Source organism: Oryza glaberrima, chromosome 10, assembly GCF_000147395.1.
Source record: "Oryza glaberrima chromosome 10, OglaRS2, whole genome shotgun sequence".
NCBI classification, from domain to species: domain Eukaryota; kingdom Viridiplantae; phylum Streptophyta; class Magnoliopsida; order Poales; family Poaceae; genus Oryza; species Oryza glaberrima.
The window spans coordinates 17,912,549-17,934,802 of record NC_068335.1 but is presented as its reverse complement, the minus strand read 5'-3'; the positions used below and the strand labels follow the sequence as shown (position 1 = coordinate 17,934,802).

Sequence of the window (22,254 nt, the reverse complement as noted above, 5' to 3'; positions counted from 1 at the left end):
ATTCGTAAAGTAAAACCACCCAAGCGACAAAAGATACCCGCTTTAATCCCATTTTTCAAAGAAAATAATACTCCATACTGTACAACAAAAAGGTAATCCATAAAGCCAATATATTTCATTTCTCATTTCCCATCCACTACGTGGCTACGTCATCATCTGCCATTTTTCTTCCAGCTTTTTTTTTGCTTCAAAGTTTTTTTTTTTTTGTTGCTTGGTTTAATCGGAGAAGCCAAGCAAGCTGGCCTTGAAGGCGCGAATCCTCCTGAGGCACCTCTCCGCCCGCTCGATGGCCATCTCCGCCCTGTCCTTCCCCGCTGCCGCCGCCGCGCTCCTCCTCCGCTTCCCCTCCTGCTCGCCGCCGGCGCCGCCGTTGCCGCCGCACCTCCTCTTCTTCCGGCTCGACGACTCTGCACGCCGCAGCAAGAAACGGTCTCATCGTCATGTCGTGACCTGATGGTGGTCGATCATGTCGTCGAACACCTAGAAGAAGAGGCAGACCTTGGGTGGAGACGATGCGAAGAACCGAATCGGATTGGGAGGAGGAGGAGGTGACGGTGGCGTCGCTGTGCGGCGAGACGAGCGGCGTGGCGGCGGCGGCGGCGGCGGGGTCGGCGATGAGGCGCTTGAGCTCGGCCTTGAGCGGGCCGAAGCGCCCCGGGTGCGCCGCCTCCAGCTTCTCCAGCTCCTCCCCCGCCACCTCCGCCATCCACCCCCACTCTCCCTCCCCCTCCGCCGCCGCCGCCATCGCCACCGCCCTCCTCGCCTCGCCTGGCTCTGCAGGCTGCAGCGCTGGGCTGGGCTGGGCTGGGAGGCTGGGAAGCGCGCGGGTTCTTGTGTTGGGCGCGGCGCGGCGCGGCGCGGAGCGGGAGAGGAGAGGGAAAGACCGGAGCCGAGGCGCGCGCACTGCGCACTGGCGGTGGCGGCCTCGATTCCCGCGGCTTTTGGTCTGTGTCGTGTTGCTTCTTTCGTGGCATGGCAATGGCATTTGCATGGGTGTCGCGCGAGGCGAGGGTTGCATTGCTCTCAGGTTTCCTTTACCGCGGGATATGTTAATATAAATACTACAGTAATCTTCTTAAATTTAAATAAATTTAGAAAATAATTTAAATTTTTAATAAATTTTACACGGTTTTTTACGGTTACCGCGGTTGGTAACCGCGCTTACCGTCAGGACGCGGTAACCCTGCTCCGGCGGTTTTGGGAAACCCTGGGTGCTGCACCGCAAACTCCAGTGTAGTGCGCCACCACACTGCACGTCTGCACCAAGCTCGGGAAACGGTATCGAGATTGGCTCGCCGCTGCACCCAAGATCATTTACTCCTCTGTCCCGGAAAGAAGCAGCAGCAGAAGGGTGTGGTGAGCTATACTGGCTCTGTAGTACTACTGGATACTGTATCGCTTGGTCAAAGACAAGTCACGAGATGTCAAGTTAAAGATGTGCCATACCACTTTTTTTAAAAAAATTTAAATAATACTTCCTTTGTTTCATAATGTAAAATTTTCTAGTATTATTTATATTCATATAGATATTAATGAAACTAAAAAGTCTTATATTATAAAACGGAGGGGTAGATGTGATGGTTTGATTTCAAGTCAATTTTCAGTAATACTACCTCCGTTCTAATATAATGCTACAAATCTGGATAGTATAGGATGCGTTCACAACTTGACATCCAATACTTGAGACGGAGGGGTACTTGGGTGAATGCATGCTGCAGGTGCAAGCCACGTCAATCAGAACCACCGTCAATTCCATCCCTGATTCATTCACGGAATGGTACGACGCAAGTTTTAGAAAATTTTTGAAACAAATTTCAGAAGTTCCTTTTTTACGAAATCCAATTTTATATTTTTTTTGGTAGTATATTTCAGTTACTCCATCTGTTTTGAAATATTTTAATGGGAATTGAGAAAGTATGTGTATTTGAATTCTTGAATTTTGTGATTACTGTTGATAGAGAAGGTAGATTGAGAAATTAAATAGGAAATTGTTGTGATTTCTTAGGATGAGAGGTAGCTAAAGAAATAGCTACATTTAAGATAATTTAAAATTTTAGGACTGATTGAGGGAGTACGCTACTTCAGATAGGTGAGTCTAATGTGCGCACGTACTGCACGATAGGATCTAATATGAGTGTAACCTACCGGAGATTACAAAAAAGAAAGTAGTTGTGCGAGACAGCAGCTTACAAACGTTGTAGCCCATATGTATAATCACAATCCGAGTCTAAAATCAGTCCACGTGTTGATGTGTAGGCCGACGAACGCATGGCCGGATCATTTATATGCAAACATTCAGTCCGTGTAAAGTTGCAACCACTAGCTTCAAGCATAATGAGCAATTTATTGTCCCAGATATTTATATGTAGTAATTTTATACATACAAACTCTACACATAAAAACTTTATACACATGAATTTTATACATAAAAAATATACACACAAACTTTATACAAATAAATTTTATAATTTAAACCTTTATACTAGCTTTATTTTTAAAACTTTATGCATATAAACTTCCTATGTAGAAATATTCCAGTACCTAAACTTTGTGCAAAATGAATTTGGAGTATATTTTAAAAATAATATGTTAACAAAACAATATAGCGTCTATACTATTGTTTAAGCTGTTTTTAAGAGAGGATTGAAGAATAGTGAGATATTACCTAAAATAAGGTGTGACGTTTGCGCATGATTTATTAAGTATAAATTATTTCATTTTTAAAAAAAGAGCGAATATGACTTTTTAAAATAATTTCATGTGCTAATTCGGTCCCAAAAGTCCTAAAATAAATTAATCTATTATGAGATATAACATATCATATCATAGTATTACGAATTTAGATAGATATACTTGCTTAGATTCATATGATATATCATTTGTCTAAATTTATAGTATTAAACTTATAATATTAAGATATACATATCTCGTATTAAATTAACTTATTTTATAATGGAGGGAGATTAATGGGAAACGCACGCGCGAAAAACGTCTACGAAGGGAAAGAGTGATTTTGAATGCTTTACTAGTTCTTATCCGGTGATCCGTGATCGTAGAGAAAAAAAAACCGAGGTATGTGTGCCAGGAAGTTAAGAGCACCCGCAGTGGTAAAGTAAGGTGCTCTCTATAATAAAACATGTACATCTCAGCAATAGACTGGATTAATAGTAAACCATCTCAATATTATGTCTACATGGGTATCTACAGTTCTCTAATCCATTGTCTCGTTTTTCTCTATAGACTATCTCTAGGTTACTAGATAGTTTTGCTCTCTTTCTTCATTTAATATCTTCCAAGTAGAAAAATATGCTAACATGTATCTTTTGTGAAGAGCCTATAGATAATCATTATGGGTGTCGTAAGAACAGTACAACCGGTTGCCCTAAACTTATATACTGATCGTGTCACGACTCACGACGACCGCGTCTCTGCCGCTGCCATACGACAACTCGCCATGTCCGGCGGCGGCTGCACGCGCGGCGCGAAGCCGCCGCGTCGCGTCGACCCCAACATCAGCCGGCCACCAGCCCGCGCCGCCGTCCTCCCCACGCACACCGTCTCGCCCGGCGACGGCGCGACCGCATCAAGCCACCTCTCCATGGCGCCGGTCGTAGCGATCGTGCTGTGTACCCTGGTCACCATCGCCGCCATCCTCTTCCTCAGCTTCTTCGGCTCATGGATGGCCCCCGTCGTCTCCATCGACGGCGTCACCGCCACGGGGCTCGACGCCGCCGGCGCCGCTGGGAACGCCACCACCACCACCATCTCCCCGTCCTTCGACGTCGCCGTGCGGGTCAAGATGCGGCGGTTCCACCTCGCCCCGGAGGCGTACGCGAGGGGCTCCGTCGCCGTGTCGTGCGCGGGGGGCGCGGTCACCGCGCGCGGCGAGCTCCCGGACTTCCTGCTCTACGTCACCTCGCCGTCCGTGGTGTCGGCGACGGCGCGCGCCGCGCCGCCCACCACCGCGCTGTCCGCCGGCGCGCGCGGCCGCCTCGCCGGCGAGCTGCGGCGCGGGGAGGTGCGGCTGGACGTGTCCGTGTCGTACCGGAGATCGGAAGACGACCCTGGCTCGATGCTGAGCAACGGGTTTCGCGCAATGTGCGCCGCCACGGCGTCGCTCGGCCATGGGAATTCAACGGCGACAGCGGCGGCGGCGGCGTGCACCGTCGTGAAGCAGTAGCCAAACCTAGTCATTACTACAAATCTAGATGATGCCTGTAGATACTGTGATATTAATCGGGTAGATTAGCCATACTTATCGGTAGCAATAGCATCGTGTACATAATTTTTTTGTGAGAATTCGGCAATGTAGCAATAGCATTATGTCGAATTGTCGATGAATCTTTGGTGAGAATTCGGCAATGTGCGATTTGCTCGTGGACATTAGTTCATGCTTATTTTTTCTTGTGTCATCGAAGAAGCTTTCTCTATCAATTTAGGAGATTAAACATAGTATACCTTAAGGCTGGATAATGCTAAAGAGAGATATCATTCTTTCCAAAAAAAAAAAAAGCTACTAGTACACTCAATATTTATGTATTTTTTTCCTTCTTAGAGAAGTTTCTCTTAAATTACTTATCCGATTACGCCGTTGTGTTCGTTGCAATTAAATCTTTACAACAAGATCTCACATGATTATATTTTGATGAAAAATCACAAATTACTTTTATGATATGTCTAAATTACTTTTAGATTTCACTAAGTTACTTCTTAAACTATAAAAGTAAATTCAGTAAATCTAAAAGTAATATATATATATATATATATATATATATATATATATATATATATATATATATATATATTATAGAAGTAACTTAGAACAAAACGAAGGTAACTTTGGCATGTCATTTGAAGTAAATCCGTTGTAGAGATAAAAACATGACTCTATCTGAAAATTAAATTAATCAGCACAAATTATGGAATTAACTAAAAAGTCATATTTTATCCCTACAACGAATTTACTTCTAATATCATGATAAAGTTACTTCCGTTTTGTGTTAAGTTACTTTTATAATAATATATGTAAATTACTTTTAGACTTTATTGAATTTAATTTTATATGTCTAAGAAGTAATTTAGTCAAATCTAAAAGTAACTTTTATATATATATATATATATATATGATAAAAGTAATTTACAAATATAAATATTTTTTTCATCGTAACATAATCATGTAAGATCTTGTTGTGAAGATTTAATTGTAACGAACACAATAGTGTAATCGGATTGTAGATCGGATAAGTAATTTGATAGGAAACTTTATTTGAATAGGAAAAAGACACCCACATGAACTTTATTTGAAAGGAAAAAGACACCCACGTGGATGGACATCATGACGACGTGCACAGTTAGATGGCTCTGAGATGCGTCGCGCTATAGAGCTAAATCGAGAGCGCTCTCGAAATAGATTTCGCGATACCTGAAGGATGACAACAACATATCATGTGTACACAAGTTTTGCGTGAATACAAACGGTACACACAAATCAAACAAATATCACCAAAATTCTATAAAAAGGGCGCATACTTCCAATAGTTCTCTCTTAGCTATTATATAAGTAAATTTGGTGACATAGAAGAGAGAGAGGGGAGGAAAGGAAAACATCAAATTTAGTGTACTCTTAGCACTTAGTAAAGGTTCTCCTCCTTTACTATGTTCCATTCGCTTTGTCTTTTTGTCCTCTTTGTACATACATTTGTTCTTTCTTAATACAAAGTTGCGCTCCTTGCGTATTCCCATATTTTGTTGCAGGGAAGGAAGAAGAAAATAAAATAGGTGTAAAACGAAATTATTTTGGTGCATTTATAGTTATAAGAAACCTCGTTGTCTCAACTATTGTATAAGGATGGTTTTTAAGTCACATTACTATTACTAACATATCCTACCAGGACTCTATTTTATGATATATCTTACTAGAAAACTCTTTATATAGAATATGCATAGCGTCGTAGGAAAAGCACAGCCGGTAGCCCTAAGCAAGCCGATCGTGTCACGACGTGCGCGTACTTCTCCGTCGCTGTTACGCCGATTAGCGCCATGACCATCAGCGGCGGCGGCGGGCGGCGCCGACAGCATGCGCCGCGCGAAGCCGCCTCGCGTCGACCCCAACGTCCGGCCAGCCAAGGCGCCGCACGTCGTCGTCGTCGTCCCGGCTGACCCTGCCGGCGACGTCGCGACCGCGCCAAACACGAGCTCCGTGGAACGCGGGGTGACCGTGCTGTTGTCCGTGGCCTTCGTCGTCGCCGTCTTCGGCGTCTTGCTGTTCGGGGTCTGGATGAACCCCATCGTCTCCATCGACGGCGTCTCCGCCACGGGGCTCGACGCCGCCGCCGGGAAGAACGCCTCCGCCGCCACCACCGTCTCCCCGTCGTTCGACGTCGCCGTGCGGCTCAGGCGGAGGTGGTTCCGCCTCCTCCCGGACACGTACACGAACGGCACCGTCTCCGTGTCGTTCGCCGGCGCCGGGGGCGCGGCCGTCGCGCGCGGCGCGCTCCGGGACGTCACGCTGACCGCGTTCTCCCCGTCCGTGGTGTCGGCGACGGCGCGCGCCCCGCCCACCGCCCTTCTCGCCGCCGGCGAGCTGCGGCGCGGCGGGGAGGTTCGCCTCGACGTGACGGTGTCGTACGACAGATCGCAAGTGCACGAGCCCTACTCGCCGCTCAGCCATGGGTTCCGTGCCATGTGCGCCGCGACGGCGCTCGGCGGAGGGAACTCGACGGCGGCGGTGTCGTGCACCGTCGTGAGGATACCCAGCCCTAACGACCTCTCGTGGTTCCAATAACGACTATAATTACAATGTAATTATTATAACTACTAGTTACAGTATAATCATAATGTAATCACACAATTATAGTTGCAAGTGATCTGGTAGATTAGCCATGCATACTAATCAGTAGCGATAGCATCATCTGGATGAATTTTTGGCGAGAATTCGGTAACATGCGCGGTTTGCTCATGGAGATGTTCGTCCAATTCTTAGTTGAAGTAAATTTCACAATTCTTAGTCCATATCATTAATTCATCATCTTTGGATTTTACTTCGGATTCGTCGTACACTTCCGTACAATCTGTGGTAAACAGAGCCTCCGAAGTTTGTAGCAGGGAATAACTAAAAACAAGAGAAGAAGACCTGGAACATTTGTGATGTTCAGAAACCAGTTCAGTTGAGTTCATAATTTTTACTGGGACGAGGAGACGGCGACGAGATTTACGAGCCAGACATCTCTCCCGTGCCGTTCGTCTGCTCCCAGCCCTGCCATGGCCTCAACGTCGGCAGCTTCTCCGACAACCTCGATTTCGTCTGCAACCCCATCATGGACTACCACGAGGAACTACCACTAATCGACAGCGACGATGACGCATGCGCTACGTCAAGGAGTGGTTCCCCCCTACTCATTTTAAGGTACATTAAAAAAATCTTTCGTGAATACCCCGTTCAAAATATAAACCACTCGTTTTCTCAGTCAAGTACTCACGTTCCATAAAAATAAACTAAAATTTAAAATTTTGACAATCTATCCAGATTTTATCAGTTTACCGGCGTATCCAGATTTTATCAGTTTACTCGGTTTATCAGTCAAGATAAAGAAATAAGGTAAAATTTAAAATTTTGACAAAATTTATCCAGAGTTTTCTTGTCTTTTATGGGTCTACCGGAGATACTAACTCGTGAGTGGTATCGGGATTGTGAACCTTGTTATTACATTCCAATTCCTCGAGGACAAAACAGTACAAACAATGAGTGAGACAGGCAGAGATATGAGAGCGCCTGAAGATGAATTCTGTCGACGACGAAAAAATCGACATATGTTCAAGCAAACAAGAATTGCTATGATAAAATGAAGAGAATCACAGCGTGGCAAACGCCTATAATACAAGTTCACTCATCTAAACCACCTCTCTCAGAACATAACTGCAAACGTCCATGCACCATCTTCAGATTTAACTGCGGGCGATGGTAACAAACCTATTGATACAAAAGGGCCAAAGTTTTTGAACCAAATGACATTAGCATTCCAGGATTTACAGTGACTGCATGTGTACTTGTCCATATTCATTTAAACAACTCGTTACTACCCCATGTCGTCACTGCTGGAACGAAATTGAGTACGAGCCTGTGTTTGGGTCTTTAACAGCTTTGAAATTGTCGACGCTCATCCCAAAGCGCCCGAGCACAGAATTCCCCAGATCTTTGAGCTTTCCTGCAACAGGGAAAGATATTCACAAATTGAGATACAGAAAAGGTTTTTCACTAGGTCAAGAGTTATACAGAAGCTTTGCATGGCTCAGGATATCAGAACACATCTTTTCTGACCAAACGTTATATTAACAATTTAGAACTTCATTATGTTGCTTGCACATACTATACCAGTGCACTCCATATAATCAACCAGGTAAAACTAGTTTGGATGAACTGGAACTAACTAGCACAATTAGAAAAAGATAATGAAAGATGGATTTACATAAAGGTTGCCTGAGTACAGCAACACAGACTACACCGAAATCATAGGAGTAAATGCACACAGTACTCTGAAATTTGAGAAGAAACTATTACCGATCATCTCTTCCTTCATCTTTTCCCTTTTCTCAGCTGCCAGTGGCTCCAGTCGGAACAGTGATCTCTTAGCTTGTTCATTTGAAGGATCCAGCTCAATAATTTTTTTCATATCTGAGATGAGGATTACACCCAGCACAAGAGGACTTAAACAATATGGCATCGGAGCTAAATACTCACAGGTAATAGTAATAATAATAGTGTGAAATAGTCTCTAAATCTAAAGCACGTTATGAGAATAATATCTAACCAGCAATAGCTTCGTCATAGTGTTCAAGCTTTTCATGTGCTTCTCCCCTCCGGAGCAAGGCTTTCAAGTATGAAGGATTCAGCTCAAGTGCTTTGGTGCATTCTTTGATTGTTTCATCATATTTGCCCTAAATTACAGGGTGTTAGCATTGTGGTTTTATTATAATATGATATTACTCAAACAAAACAACTGGAGAAAAATAATCTGCTGATAAAGAAAATAAAATGCCATTAAAGTAAAACTAAAGAAATAATGGTTGATTTCAACTACCAAACACCAGAAAAAAAAAAAAAGGCCTAGCCTAGCATTTTATCCAGGCATAACTCTTTATTATACTTTGGAAGCAAGTTTATACAAGGAATAAAGAAATAGGCATGTAGCCACTGTACATTAAGAAGGATAACTGGTTTTTAGGAGAAATCTATAGTTAAAGGGGTAAATATACTGATGGTAGGGGACTAGGGGTAACATATTAATGAAATAAGCACATCTACCATGATCCTGTTGCGAATTCACATAAGGAAAATTATTACTGATGACAACCAAATGGAAATCATCTATTTCCTCCATATTTAAAGACCAATAGAAAGGCTTACCAACTTCAAGAAGCATACAGCACGATTTGAATGACATGCGGAGCGTATGTCTTCGGCAGATTCCAGCTCAGCAGCAATTTGCAAAGCTGTCTCATATTGCGACAATGCCCTCTCATATTCTCCAGCACCAAAAAACTTGTTCCCTTCTGCCTTTGCATCATTTGCTTGGCTTCTAGCTTTCTACAGGAAGTAGGAAGCACAATCATTTATCAGAATGCAATAAGCTTATAAATCTCTTCACCAACATACAAGTTATATCTAATCCCAACCATGTCAACAAGGTCCAAACAATAACGTCCATTAAGAAACTATAAACTGGTGAATCTAATTACTGTTTAGCATGTAGCGGCTAGCAGCTAGAACTAGATTGCTAATCTATCATAACAACAAATTTTAGTTGTCGGTTTGGTGCTAGTACCTAGCTTTGTATTTGTCAAGGGTCAGAACCAGGTGATACTTGTGTTGCAAAAAGGATAACTGCTATGGAAACTGGGACAGCAAGTGAAGCATCAAGCACTAGTTCTACCTAGCACATAATACTACCACACGACTTCTTAAGCACCAACTTTGTGTTATCTCATATGCATATGAACAATTGCAGTTAAACCGCCCTGATTGCAACTGTTCCAAACTAGAGAATGAGAGAACAAAATAATCACCTAATAAGACCTTAAGATCACAGAATCACGCCATCGTAGAAACAAGGAGGTTTTTACCTGTGTGCCATTAAAAAAGATGACCCTGCCCCTATGCCACTAAAAAGTTCGAGCCTCCCTCTATGCCATCGTCGAACTTTATCACGCCCTTCACACCACTCCGTTCGTTTTTGGTCCTAACGGTGTGTGACCGCGCAGCCAAATGACTTATTTGCCCTTAGAGAGATAGGGGAGAGTGTGAAATAGGGCTAGATGAGAATCGGATTCCTCCTCCACCGCCATGGATTCGCCGTCGCCGGCTCGCCGCCGCGGTCAACGGCGAGCGCTTCGAGCTTAGCCGCGACGGGGGCGACCTCGGGGAGTCCCTCCTCGAGTTCCTCCGCTCCCGCACCCGCTTCACCGGCGCCAAGCTCGGCTGTGGCGAAGGCAAGGCAACACAAACCATCTCCCCTTCCTCCTCGGCTGCTTTGCTTCCGTTCGATCGGCTTCGGTGAGTGAGCTTGATGGTTTCTCGGTTTTGGTATTTTTACAGGTGGTTGCGGGCGTGCGTGGTGGTGGTCTCAGCGTACGACGCGGAGGTCGACGAGGTGACGCACGCGGCGGTCAACTCGTGCCTCACGCTGGTGCACGGCCTCCACCACTGCGCGGTGACAACCACCGAGGGGCTCGGGAGCAGCCGGCGTGGGAAACAAATTGCTTCGATTAGTACTTCATCACGCATGAAATCGACAGGAAACTGGATGGATTAATTGGATTGAAACAAACAACAATCAAACTCTGAATGGATGTTCAATCCAAGCTGAACGAGCGGGAGGAAGAGCTAATAGGGAAGAAGAACGAAATATCTTCAATTCGATTCGATTCGAACCGCAATGCAATGGAGGGAGATTGATTGTTGTTTGGGACCGCTGCGGAGGGCTTCTCGAGGCTCACGGCGGCTGAGGCGGAGCGCGCGGTGGCTGGGAACCTGTGCCGCTGCACGAGGTCAACGGGAGAGCTTCACGGTGACCGCCGCGTGCAAGAGCTTCGCCGCCATCGTCGCCCGTCGCCGCAAATCGGGAGCAGCCGCGGTGGCAAGGTTGGTGAAGTGGAGGCGAGGAAGAGGGCGTGCAGCCGTTGCCAACCCGTACCCCTCCACGCCCTCTTTCGGCGGCTGCGACGGCGCCGTGGGTCCGATGCTCGACGGCTGCGACGGCGCCGTTCTCTCTCTGCGCGGCTTGACCGCCGTGCTGGCTCGCCTTTCATCCTGTGCGCACGACCGTGCTGCCATGCCGCCGCACTCAACCGCGTCGGCCGCCGCCGCGTCGCCTTCGCGCACTCTCTATCTCTCTCTCTCTCTCTCTCTCTCTCTCTCTGTGGCGCACTTGAGGCAAGCAGAGACTAGAAGGGCAAGAGCGACATTTTTTCTGCATGGGCCCACATGTCAGAGCTGCCAAACGGTTAAACCCAAACAGAATAGCGACGGAGTGGTGTGGAGGGCGCGATAAAGTTCAACGATGACATAGAGGGAGGCTCGAACTTTTTAGTGGCACAGAGGCAGGGGTCATCTTTTTTAATGGCACGCAGGTAAAAAACTCATAAACAAGAGAGCCAGCTACGAAAATGCATATTAATAACTGCACAAAGTAACAGATTGGCCGAAAATAGAAATTCTCTCCGCAAGGATATGAAAGGAATTAGCACTAAACAACCTCATTAGACCATAGCCCATTTACTAACCCTTGCACCGTACTCTAGTAGTCTAGTTGTTCACATCATTAACTCTAAAGAAGCTAAAATGAAGAAGTGGGGGTACATCCCTATCCACAACCAAACCTGCCCTAAACCCAAGTGTACCAGTGGAATTCTCGGCAGTAATCAGAAATTTTCCAATCTATTCTTCCATCTCAACTCCCCCAGATAGAGGGAAAAAAATCGATCCCCACAAAACCCTCGGTGACTAATAGAAGTTACTGCTGCTACCATCGGAACCCCAGATTTCCCTAAGATTTAGGTACAGCAGTTCGGGGCAACAGCGAGAACGGAGATAGGGAGGGGGATCGAGTGGACGGGACGCCCCAAGGCACTACCTCCCGGAGCTGCTCGTCGGTCAGCGCGTCCTCGAAGGCCTCCTCCTCGTCTTCCCCATCCGCCCTCGCCGCCTCCCCTCCGGCCGCACCACCCGCCGCCTGCTCCTCGGCAGCCGGCTCCTCCGCCGCCGCCGGCGTCTCCTCGACCTCCGGCTCCTGCTCGATCACCACCATCACAGCCCCTGCTCGCCGCCTCGCGGGGTTTAACGCGGCGAGCACCAAGACAAGCTCCCTCAGCGACCGACGCGTCGCCGGGGGAGGAGGAGGGGGGGGGGGGGGGCAACGCGGCGGCGCGGTCGAGCGCGACGGCGAGGAGGCGGCGGCGGCGGGGGATTCGATTCGATCGATCGATCGGCTCGGGGTCCCACCGACACGAGGAGGCTTCTGGAGAAGTAGGCCAGTCTAGAAGGACGGACACTGACAGGTGGGGCCCAAGTGTAAAACCGTCTTTGCAAGTGGACCAGGCCCAGGAAGCGAATGATAGAGAGATAATAGTTTACTTGGGCCTTTCCACACAAGTCAGCTCGGCCTATTACTGTGAGGAAAAAGTACACCCAAGGTCCCTTAACTTGTCCTCGAGATACAAAATCGTCCTCAAATCGCAAAACCAGATATCCCGCGTCCCTTAACTAATCAAAACCGGTCATAAAAAGTCCCTCGGTGGTTTTGACACCAGTTTTAGCCTACGTGGGCCCCATGTGGGCCCCACATGTCAGCGTAATCCACGTTTCACCCTCCTCTTTCTCCTCTTCTCTCTTTCTGGGCGAGGCAAAGCGGCAGGAGGCCAGCAGGTGAGGCGGGAGAGAGGAGGGCGGCAGCGCCGCAACGGGGGCCGGCGGCGCAACGGCGGCCGGCGCCTGGCGGCGGAAGCTGTAGCTGGGAAACACGACGACGAGGGAGAAGGGGAGCACGGCGGCAGCCTCGATTCATTCCGACTCCCTCCCATCGCCGCCTTTTCCTTTTCCTCCAAATCCAACCCCCTCCTCCCCCTTCTCCGGCGTGGCGGCGGCGGCGACGACACCGGAGGGCGGAGGCGCCGATGCTCCCTCGGCTTGCCAAAAGGTAACCCAGCCATTCCTCTCTTCCTCCCTCCTGCTTCTGTTCTGAATGAAAAAAAAAATCAAAAAACACGATCAATCTGCAGCTATGGGCAACCTGGGGGGCGGCGCCAAAGCGCACGCGCATCTTCTCACTCACCGACAACGTCCTTGTTTAAGGTGGAAAATAACGTCTACGAGGTCGGTGCCACGCCGCACACCGCGCGTCCGCCGTTGCGATATGCCGGAGCGACCTCCTCCGATTTTCCTGCATATAAGAAGCAATCGATAGAGATAAACTTGATTTATTATTGTTCGTTTTATTGCTGGGCCATAGTCCGGTGACAATAATTTAACTTGTTCCTATGTTGCCGGGTTTGGAACTGCCTTTGCATGGCGCATGCACGCATGAAATGACAAGCTAGCTAGCCTCCACACCGCCGCTGCCGCCGCCAGCAGCTCACTCGATTCCTCGCGTGCAATCCTGATGCCGCAGTGGTCAACCCCGCCGTGGTGCTCGTCCTTTCCGCCGCCGACCTCCGCGCTATCGGCATCTCTGCCCGATGAGGAGGTCGCCGCCGGCCTCCCCGCCCCCCTTGCTTGCCCTACCTCCTCCCTCGACAGCGGCCTGCCTTCGCGCCTGCGGCCTCTGCAACGGCAGGCGAGAGCGGTGGCGGAGCGGCGGCGGCAGCGCATCGCCAGTCGCTAGCCGCCGCCGTCATGTCGCCTGTCGCCGGCCGCTGACGCCCTCGTCCTCTCCTACCTCGCCCCGCCGAAGGCAGTAGCCGCCGACGTCCTCCCCAGCTGCCTAGTGCCTACCCATACGAGAAGAGTGTGAGAGGGAGGAGAAAGGGAGAGGAGGGGAGAGGGTATGACGTGGCCAGCTGACATGTGGGGCCCACATGGGTCCCACGCTGACTCAGCCGCCACGTCGGATAAAACCGGGTTGAAAACCACCAAGGGACCTCGGGTGACTGATTTTGTATAGTTGGGGGATCCCACATATCTGGTTTTACGGTTCGAGGACGTTTTTTTTATCCCGATGACAAGTTGAGGGACCTTTGGTGTACTTTTTCCTTACCGTGAAATTGTGAATGATCCTGAAAAATAAACAGGAAGTGCAGTTCACTTTAGGTACCTCAAACGGGTGATACCCCTCTTCATTTAGTTCAAGCTACGCCCTGGACACCCTGACAGGAATGGTCGTCTTCTTCGTTTTGGTCGTCTCCCTTCGCCATCCTCCACGGCTCAAGCGTGTCCTTTCCCACCAGCGCGTGCACGCGGCACAGAGCATGCTCTGGAGCTCAACGATGCAAGTCTGCGCGGCACAACTTCCTCCAGTTTCATAATTCAGCAGACTCCCTCCGTACTCAAATGAAGTCATTTAGGATAATATTTAAGTCAAACATTAAAAATATAAATCATGAATAACTCTCAAGTTATTAAGTTTGAAAATATAAAACTTATATGAATAGATTTGTCTTGAAAAAAACTTTCATAAAAGTTTTCATAAAACTTTCATATATCACTTTTCAATAAATATTTTTGGAAAAAGTACGAATTACCTTCCCGAACTATCGCGGTTGAGTGAATTACCCCCTGAACTCGAAAACCAGATATTACTCACCCCCGAACTTTTTATAACGGCCGAATTACCCCATCGACCAAATCCAGAGCGATTTTATCCTACGTGGCGTACGCGTGACAATCCAGTAAGTCTTTCCTTTTAAAATAATAGTGGGACCCACATGCCGTGCAACAGCCCCGTCCCCGATGGCCAACACGTGTACACGTTGCGGATCCAACGATAGGCCTGGGAATTGGGCCTAAGCTGAGCGAGCCGTGCGCGATCCTCGTCGCAGTTGTTTGGAGCCGAGCTGTCTCCCGTCGGCTTCATGATCCCCTTCCTCATTGTCTCTGCCGCATGTCCCTCCGTCTCTCGTCTCCAAGCGCCGCCGTATTCCTTGTTCTCCGCCGTCTTTGCCTCCCTCGGATGCCGTGTCCGTCCGCTGCGAAGAGGGGTTGGCCGCGTTGGGGAGGAGGATCGCTGTAGTCGGGGACCTCGGTCTAAGTCTAACATTCAGTTGTCGAGCGTCTGAGTTAAATTCTTGATATCGAATTCTCGATGTCCGTCAAGCCAGTCAACCGCGCGCCCGCGCCGCCCTCTATGACCATATAAGCAAATCGTGCATGGAAATTAAAACCGAAACATTCGAACTCATCGATCATCAACATTCAACAACCGTACGCCTAAATCAAAGTGGCCACTCTGCTTGCGTCGATTACTAACAGCCGGCCGGCCAGATCACCGGTGATTAGCTTAAATACTTGTTGCCAAGGATGATGTGGAACTAGACAATGGTTACTCCTCCTCAAAGGAGCAGCAGCCAAGCTTGAATGTTTGATGTCCGGCCTGAGGTCCATTGTAGCCGGCAGCTAGCTCTCACCACACCGCGTTAGTGCTGCATAAAGAGGAAGAAAGTTCGCGATGGCATTCTTTGGAAAGAGCTTCTCACCCTCCTCCAGCGGCCATGATCTTCAGCGCTCCTCCCCAACACGAGGAAAGCCTCCCGACAGCTGGATCACGAGGAAGGCGGATCGAGGCCATAGAAAACAAGGAAGTCGGGAGGAACGCGGCTGTTACGGCGGGAGCAGCGGCAGCAGTAGCTGACGCGGAAGGGGATCGTGGAGCCAACGAGAAGCGGCTCGGCTCCAGCCGGGTGTGAGTGCGATGAGGACCTCACGGGCCTCACACCTAGGTCTATCGTTAGATCCGTAACATGCACACGTTTCGTCCATCGAGGACGGGGCTGCAGAGGAGGACTTTTGCATCAGGTCTGCACCAATTTTTTTTCCGGCGCAACCGCGCAAGGCGTGCACGGCGAAGGCGGACCGGCCGGTGGCGGATGCGGATGCGGAGCTCGCCTGGGTGGTCGATGGCGGAGACGGGGCTCTCCTGGGCGTTAGGCGGCCAGTGGCGGAGCAGGCGGCGGCGGCAGCTGAGGCGGAGCTCGCTCGGGCGGCTACGGTGGCGGCGTCCCCATGGCAGCCACGGCGGCCGTGGCGTTGAGGAGACAGAGCTCACCCGGGCAGCCATGGCGCGGCATCCCCATGGCAGCCACGGCAGTGTTGAGGAGATGGAGCTCGAGCTCGCCCGGGCAGCCACGGCGCGGCGTCCCCATGGCTAATAAGTAACAATCACCTTAGGAGTCGTGGTGCGGGAGATGATGAGGATGACGGTGACCAGTAGCTAGCCAGCCATTTTTCTATTTAAAACGGAAATCTCAGAGAGCTAATAAAAGTGTAAAATATCAATCAAGCATTAGAATCCATTCGATTAGTTTGCTTTGTTTAATTTTACAGAACATTCAGGCAACAGGGGTGGACGACGATGGTGGATGACGATCGAAGATGCGTGGAGATGGAGACAGGCAGGAAACAGGGGTGGTCGATCGATATGATGAAGAATTAATTAGTAGAGCTTGACGCCGACGTAGTTGCCGGGCGGCCAGTAGCTGCAGACCATGATGGTGTCGCCGGAGGTGCAGACGACGCGGCCGCCGCCGCCGCCGGTGGTGTTCTTCCAGACGACGGCGGTGTATTGGGTGCACATCGTGCCGCCCTTGTAGCTGTTGGATTTGTAGTCGTAGCTGCGGACAACTCTGGATCTGAGGCCGCCCGGTCCGCCTCAGCCACATCACTGCCATGGGGACGCCGCGCCGTGGCTGCCTGGGCGAGCTCCGTCTCCTCAACGCCGCCGTGGCTTCCGTGGGGATGCCGCGCGCCATGGCTGCCCGGGTGAGCTCTGTCTCCTCAACGCCGCCATGGGGACGCCGCCGCCGTACCCGCCCGAGCGAGCTCCGCCACAGCTGCTGCCGCCACCCGCTCCGCCACTGGCCGCCTGCCGCCCGGGAGAGCCCCGTCTCCGCCGTCGACCGCCCAGGCGAGCTCCACCTCCGCATCCGCCACGGGGCGCCTTGCGCAGTTGCGCCCGAGAGTGAGAGAGAGCGAGAGAAGAGAGAGAGAGAGGAAAAGGGGAAGAGAAGGCATGACATGTGGGTCCCACCATTATTTTAAAAGGATATGCTGATTGGATTACCACGCGTGCGCCACGTAGGACAAAACCGCTCTGGATTCGGTTGAGGGGGGTAATTCGTCCGGTATAAAAAGTTCGGGGTGAATGATATCTGGTTTCGAGTTCAGGGGGTAATTCGGTCGACCGCAATAGTTCGGGGGGATAATTCGTACTTTTTCCAATATTTTTATAGAAACAAGAAGTCAAAGTTGTGTTTTGGAGACCGTGTCACTGTCCAAAACAACTTCCTTTACAAGTACGGAGGGAATATCTTTGATTGATTTCTTATTATAATATAAAACTAGCAAAAGTGCCCGTGCGTTGCACCGGGTGATTACAGAGTGTGTATATTGACCAAAAGTGTTGTTTGGTTTAGCAAAAGTGTCCGTGCGTTGCACGGGAAGCTTACATATCAGAAAAATATGCAATTAATTAAAATACAAATTCGCTGAAATATTTGGTACTTTTAAGTAGATATGTGTATAATTAAATAAATTTACAAATAAAGCAAGTGTGAGAAATAAAATGACATGGTTAAATTTAATTTTATTAAATTCTCCATGATTAGTTATGCTCTTTGGAATTTTATTGGAATTTTCAGAGCTTAATTGCTAATTTTATTAATACAAACATCATTTAACAATTATTTAATTGAAAAAAGAAAGAAAATACTTCCTTTTATGTTTGCTTCGAAATAAACATATTCAATATAACTATAATTGTAATGCTTCTGAAAAAATGAGCACTTAAAATAAACTTATTCTCTTTTTTTCGGCCCAAAGGATCTAAAATAGACTTATTTCCGACCCTTGCCGTCGGCCCACGGTCTTTTGCGCACGCGTGGGCGCACTTTTACTCCCCATGCCACAACCTGGGCTTGGGCCGGAAAAGTTGCCTCACTCTCTATCCCTCTTGGGCCGATTTCGGTCCGGACGACACCGGCCGTCCGATCTCTAGGGTTTTGATTGGACGGCCAAGCGTCGATATCGGGGAAACAAAACCCCCTTTCTCTCAGTCGCCGAAACCCTAGCCTATTTCCCTCCTTCCCGTCTCACTTCGCCGCCTTCCCCTCCGCGCCCCCGAGCGGCGGCGACGTTGCCCCTACCACCGACGGCGGCACCCTCCCCCACCACCGGCGGCGGATCTAGCGGGAGGGGAGGCACCCCACGAGCGGCGGCGACGGCGCCCCTCCTCCCGCGAGCGGCGGAGCCCTCCCCCACCATCGACGACGGCGGAGGCGGCGTCCTCCCCCACCGCCGGAGAGCGCCCTTCGCCGCTGCCGCCGGCGGATCTAGTGGGAGGGGAGGCGGCGGCGACCCCCTTCGATCTAATTTTTTATTTGTATTTGGATATATATATATATATATATATATATATATATATATGTGTGTGTGTGTGTGTGTGTGTGTGTGTGTGTGTGTGTACATGCATCATGCTTTCTTCAATTATATTTGTGTGATTGAACTCCGATTGTGATTTTTTTTTGGGGTTTGATTAGATTCGGATTGGGATTTTGGGAGGAGGGGGGGGGGGGCGATGAAGCGGGACGAAAATAGATGTGACGACCTGAAAAATACGAATATTTATATTAGTTATAGGTAAGTAAATATTTAATTTTATTAAATTATTTTTTAGACTAACCTATACATCATGTTGTAGTGTCTTTAAAGTCTTTAAACTAAATACTTTAGAAAATACTTTACAAATATTGATATTTAAAGGTATAATTATTAGACCTCAACCTTATCCAAAATGTTAAAACTTATAAGACTGGAAAGAGTATTGATAATTAATGGATGATTGGTATCCACACCAATCAACTTGTCATTGATGTACCAATTGACACGTAAATTATGTTCCGACACTCGAGTTTCGAACAATATTACAGTTTTTAGTCAACAACACCCCACCACAACTCCATAAGCTTACAGCTCTTGTACTAAGGGCCACTCGACGGCAGCGTGGGGCAAAATATAGCTTAGTAACGGTATTTAGTGGAGTAGTCCTTGGGAGCAATCACCAAACCACGCCCTTTGCGAGCACCTCTGTAGACGGTCTCCACAATGTCGATGAACTCCTGCTTGTCCTTCAAGGCCCAGTTGATCTTGTTGTTGTTTCCTGTCCCCAGATCAATCATGATGTGCTTGTTGCGGAAGAAGAACATCACCGTCGACGGATCATACAGCTCGTACATGGTGTTGAAGTCTGGAACCTCGGTGATGTCGACCAGGTAGATGACCGCAAAGTTCTTTATGGTCTCAGCTACTGCCGCTAGCACCTCATCCATCTAAAACATACACAAGTAGGGATTCAGAATCAGTTTAAATTGATGAAGCAAAACATGTTCATGATGTGGAAATATTTTGCATAAAAGTATTGAAAATTTTAAAACTAAAGCTACTGTATCGGAAAGGAAAAATAGCATACATTACGCGAAGGTGCAATACCTAATGGCAACCTTTACTTCAATTTCATCGCTCAACTTCCTCAATAGAATGGTGAGCAAAGGTGCCATACCTAATGGCTACCTTTACTTCAATTTCAACAATCAATTCATGCTATCTTCACCTGTTGATCAGGTTGTAAGTAATCTAGCCCTTGTATTTGATCTATGAAATCAAAAGCTTTACACTCCCAAAAAAACGGCCAGTTCTGTTCCAACTTCAGACGGACATCATCATAAGGATATGGCAATCAGATTGTAAGTTATCAAGGTATCTTGTATTAAATGAAAAAGTTTCATACTCCAAGATAACAGAATCATAATATACTCTACTTCTGTTCCAACTTTGGACAGATTATCATCATAAGAAATTTAGGATATGACATTCCGAAGACAAAATAACGGTAGTTTCATCACCACGCTATTAGAACAGATTATCATCACCACGCTATTAGAACAGATTATCATCATAAGGAATTTCGGATATGTTCCCATTATTACTTGGCAAAACAACTAGCCTGCCCCTAAACTTGTGGTGTGGTGTCACTTAGGTCCGTGAACTTAAAAATTGCATGTTTAGGTCCGTGAATTTGGTTTAATGTACCACTCCCGGTCCAATCGTTCTTTCACCATGTTTGACCGCCAGCGTAGCATGCCACGTAGGCAACACTTTTATACTCAGCTCCCTCCACATATACCTTCGCACATAACTTGCCCTGACCAGTGCATTTCAACCCAAATCCCCCCAAATATCCCTAAATCTGCTAGGGTTTCGACGGTGAGGTTAGCGGAAGGAGATCGAGAGGTAGCGGCTGTGGCGGCCTCGGCGGTGAGATTAGCGGCAGGAGGCAGCACAGTGCAGCGGGGTTAGCGGTGGCACAGTGCGGCCGGATTAGCGGCGGGAGGCAGCGCAATGCGTCTTGCCGTCTTGCATGCTACGCATCCCATGGATTCTCCAAGCTCGTCCCCATCTTGAAGTCGCCAGAAGAAGGTGTTGTTGATCAAGTGCCCGTTGCGCAAGGATAAGGTCAATTTGGAGCGCAAAGTAATGGCAATTGCTAATCGGAATTGCATTTTCTATACATGCAAGGAGAAGAATGAGAGGGAAGAATAATTTGAGAATTTTTTTGGGATTCTGTGTCACTATATAGCTACAAAGAGATATATGCGACGTGTTGTGATGTGGAGGAGGCTGAGAGCAAAAGTGTTGCCTACGTAGCATGCCACGTTGGCGGTCAAACACAGTCAAAGGACGTTTGGACCGAAATGGTACAGTAAACCAAGTTCACGGACCTAAACGTGCAATTTTCAAGTTCACGGACCTAAGTGACACCACCACACAAGTTTAGGGACCGGCTATGTATTTTACTCTTTCACTTATTTGTACCATTGCTTTTATATATCGCAAAAATAATCATCAGTTGAGCTTACTAGCTAACACGATTAGCTGACGATAGACAATAATATACTCTAATCAGCTAAATTCTTAACCTATCTCAGTTATTAGTATTATTCAGTTATTTGTAAAAAAAAAAAATCATCAATTGAGCTTACTAGCTAACATGATTAGCTGACGACACACAATTTACATACTCTAAATCAGCTAAATTCCTACCGTTGTCAAATACACGGATAATTCTCGCCACAAGATCCTAAACCTCGCAAAGCTATCCAAATCGTCTCCGCAACAAATCTGCCGAACCCAACATCCACACAAATCACTCCCAACAACACCCCCCTCCCCCCAAAAAAAAAAATAGCAAATTCATCCGCAAGCAGGCACAGCAACCGCAACCAAACAGAACGCACGGAATCGAAGGATCGACGAAAGCCAAGAAGATAGGGTTTACCTGCATGCACGTCTCGTCCCAGTCGTGGCCGAAGCGGATGATGACGAGGCGCTCCTCCTCCGCGAGGATGGCCTGGTCCACCGCCCACCCCGAGTGCAGATGCGGCAGAAGGTACGACATCTCGGCCTCGCCGCCGCCGCCGCAAGCTGCTACTTCTTCCTCCGCTTCGGCGACTCGCTGATGGATTCACGAGGAGATAGTTTGGGGGAAACGGAATGGGGAAAGAGGCCGCGACAGTGGTTGAAACGGAACCGCCTCGAAGACCACGGAAAGTTCTGGTAGGACTCATATTGGGCCGGATCGGGCCGTGGGGGAACGGATTTTTGGGCTTTCTAGCCCAGTTTAAGTGGCCCTGTGGGCTTGAAGGCCCAAACCTTCTAGACTTGCAAACAATGGTGGAAAAAGTCCACTTAGACTCCCTTAATTGTAGGCCGAATCTAATTCATACCCCTCAACCAGAAAACCGGATAGAACGACCCCCCGAACTATTGAAACCAGTGCAATTTGACTCTCTCACCGGTTCCGGGGGGTGGTTTTGCTGACGTGGCGCTGATGTAGCGGTGTTGACCCGGTCTTCGTCCCACGTGGCGTTTACGTGGGATTAGAATTAAAAAAATATCTGTGAGACCCATATGTCATTCAAAAAAAAAACATAATGGGACTCACTGACATGTGGAGCCCACATGTCATCCTTTCTCCTCCCTCTCTCTCCCTTCTCTCT

At 48.1% G+C, this 22,254-nt stretch overlaps 4 protein-coding genes across 4 annotated transcripts; all 4 read right to left on the bottom strand.

Moving 5' to 3' along the window:
• Window positions 1-50: 50 nt before the first annotated feature.
• LOC127753525 (uncharacterized) lies at window positions 51-991 on the bottom strand. Its single transcript, XM_052279013.1, has 2 exons — window positions 499-991; window positions 51-407 (listed from the first exon to the last, which is right to left on the bottom strand). The coding sequence occupies exons 1-2, from the start codon at window positions 989-991 to the stop codon at window positions 217-219; spliced, it is 684 nt and encodes a 227-aa protein (XP_052134973.1). The 3' UTR covers window positions 51-216.
• A 6,819-nt stretch (window positions 992-7,810) lies between these two features.
• Window positions 7,811-12,480, bottom strand: LOC127785654 (uncharacterized). The gene is made up of 5 exons (XM_052313052.1): window positions 12,129-12,480; window positions 9,404-9,583; window positions 8,808-8,934; window positions 8,558-8,671; window positions 7,811-8,204 (listed from the first exon to the last, which is right to left on the bottom strand). The coding sequence occupies exons 1-5, from the start codon at window positions 12,300-12,302 to the stop codon at window positions 8,089-8,091; spliced, it is 711 nt and encodes a 236-aa protein (XP_052169012.1). The 5' UTR covers window positions 12,303-12,480; the 3' UTR covers window positions 7,811-8,088.
• A 4,157-nt stretch (window positions 12,481-16,637) lies between these two features.
• On the bottom strand, window positions 16,638-17,127 carry LOC127785925 (uncharacterized). Its single transcript, XM_052313262.1, has 2 exons — window positions 16,895-17,127; window positions 16,638-16,794 (listed from the first exon to the last, which is right to left on the bottom strand). Exons 1-2 carry the CDS (start codon window positions 17,125-17,127, stop codon window positions 16,638-16,640), a joined length of 390 nt encoding a protein of 129 aa, XP_052169222.1.
• A 1,875-nt stretch (window positions 17,128-19,002) lies between these two features.
• Window positions 19,003-21,772, bottom strand: LOC127785707 (thioredoxin-like protein YLS8). Its single transcript, XM_052313105.1, has 2 exons — window positions 21,534-21,772; window positions 19,003-19,527 (listed from the first exon to the last, which is right to left on the bottom strand). The coding sequence occupies exons 1-2, from the start codon at window positions 21,651-21,653 to the stop codon at window positions 19,219-19,221; spliced, it is 429 nt and encodes a 142-aa protein (XP_052169065.1). The 5' UTR covers window positions 21,654-21,772; the 3' UTR covers window positions 19,003-19,218.
• Between the last annotated feature and the right edge of the window lie 482 nt (window positions 21,773-22,254).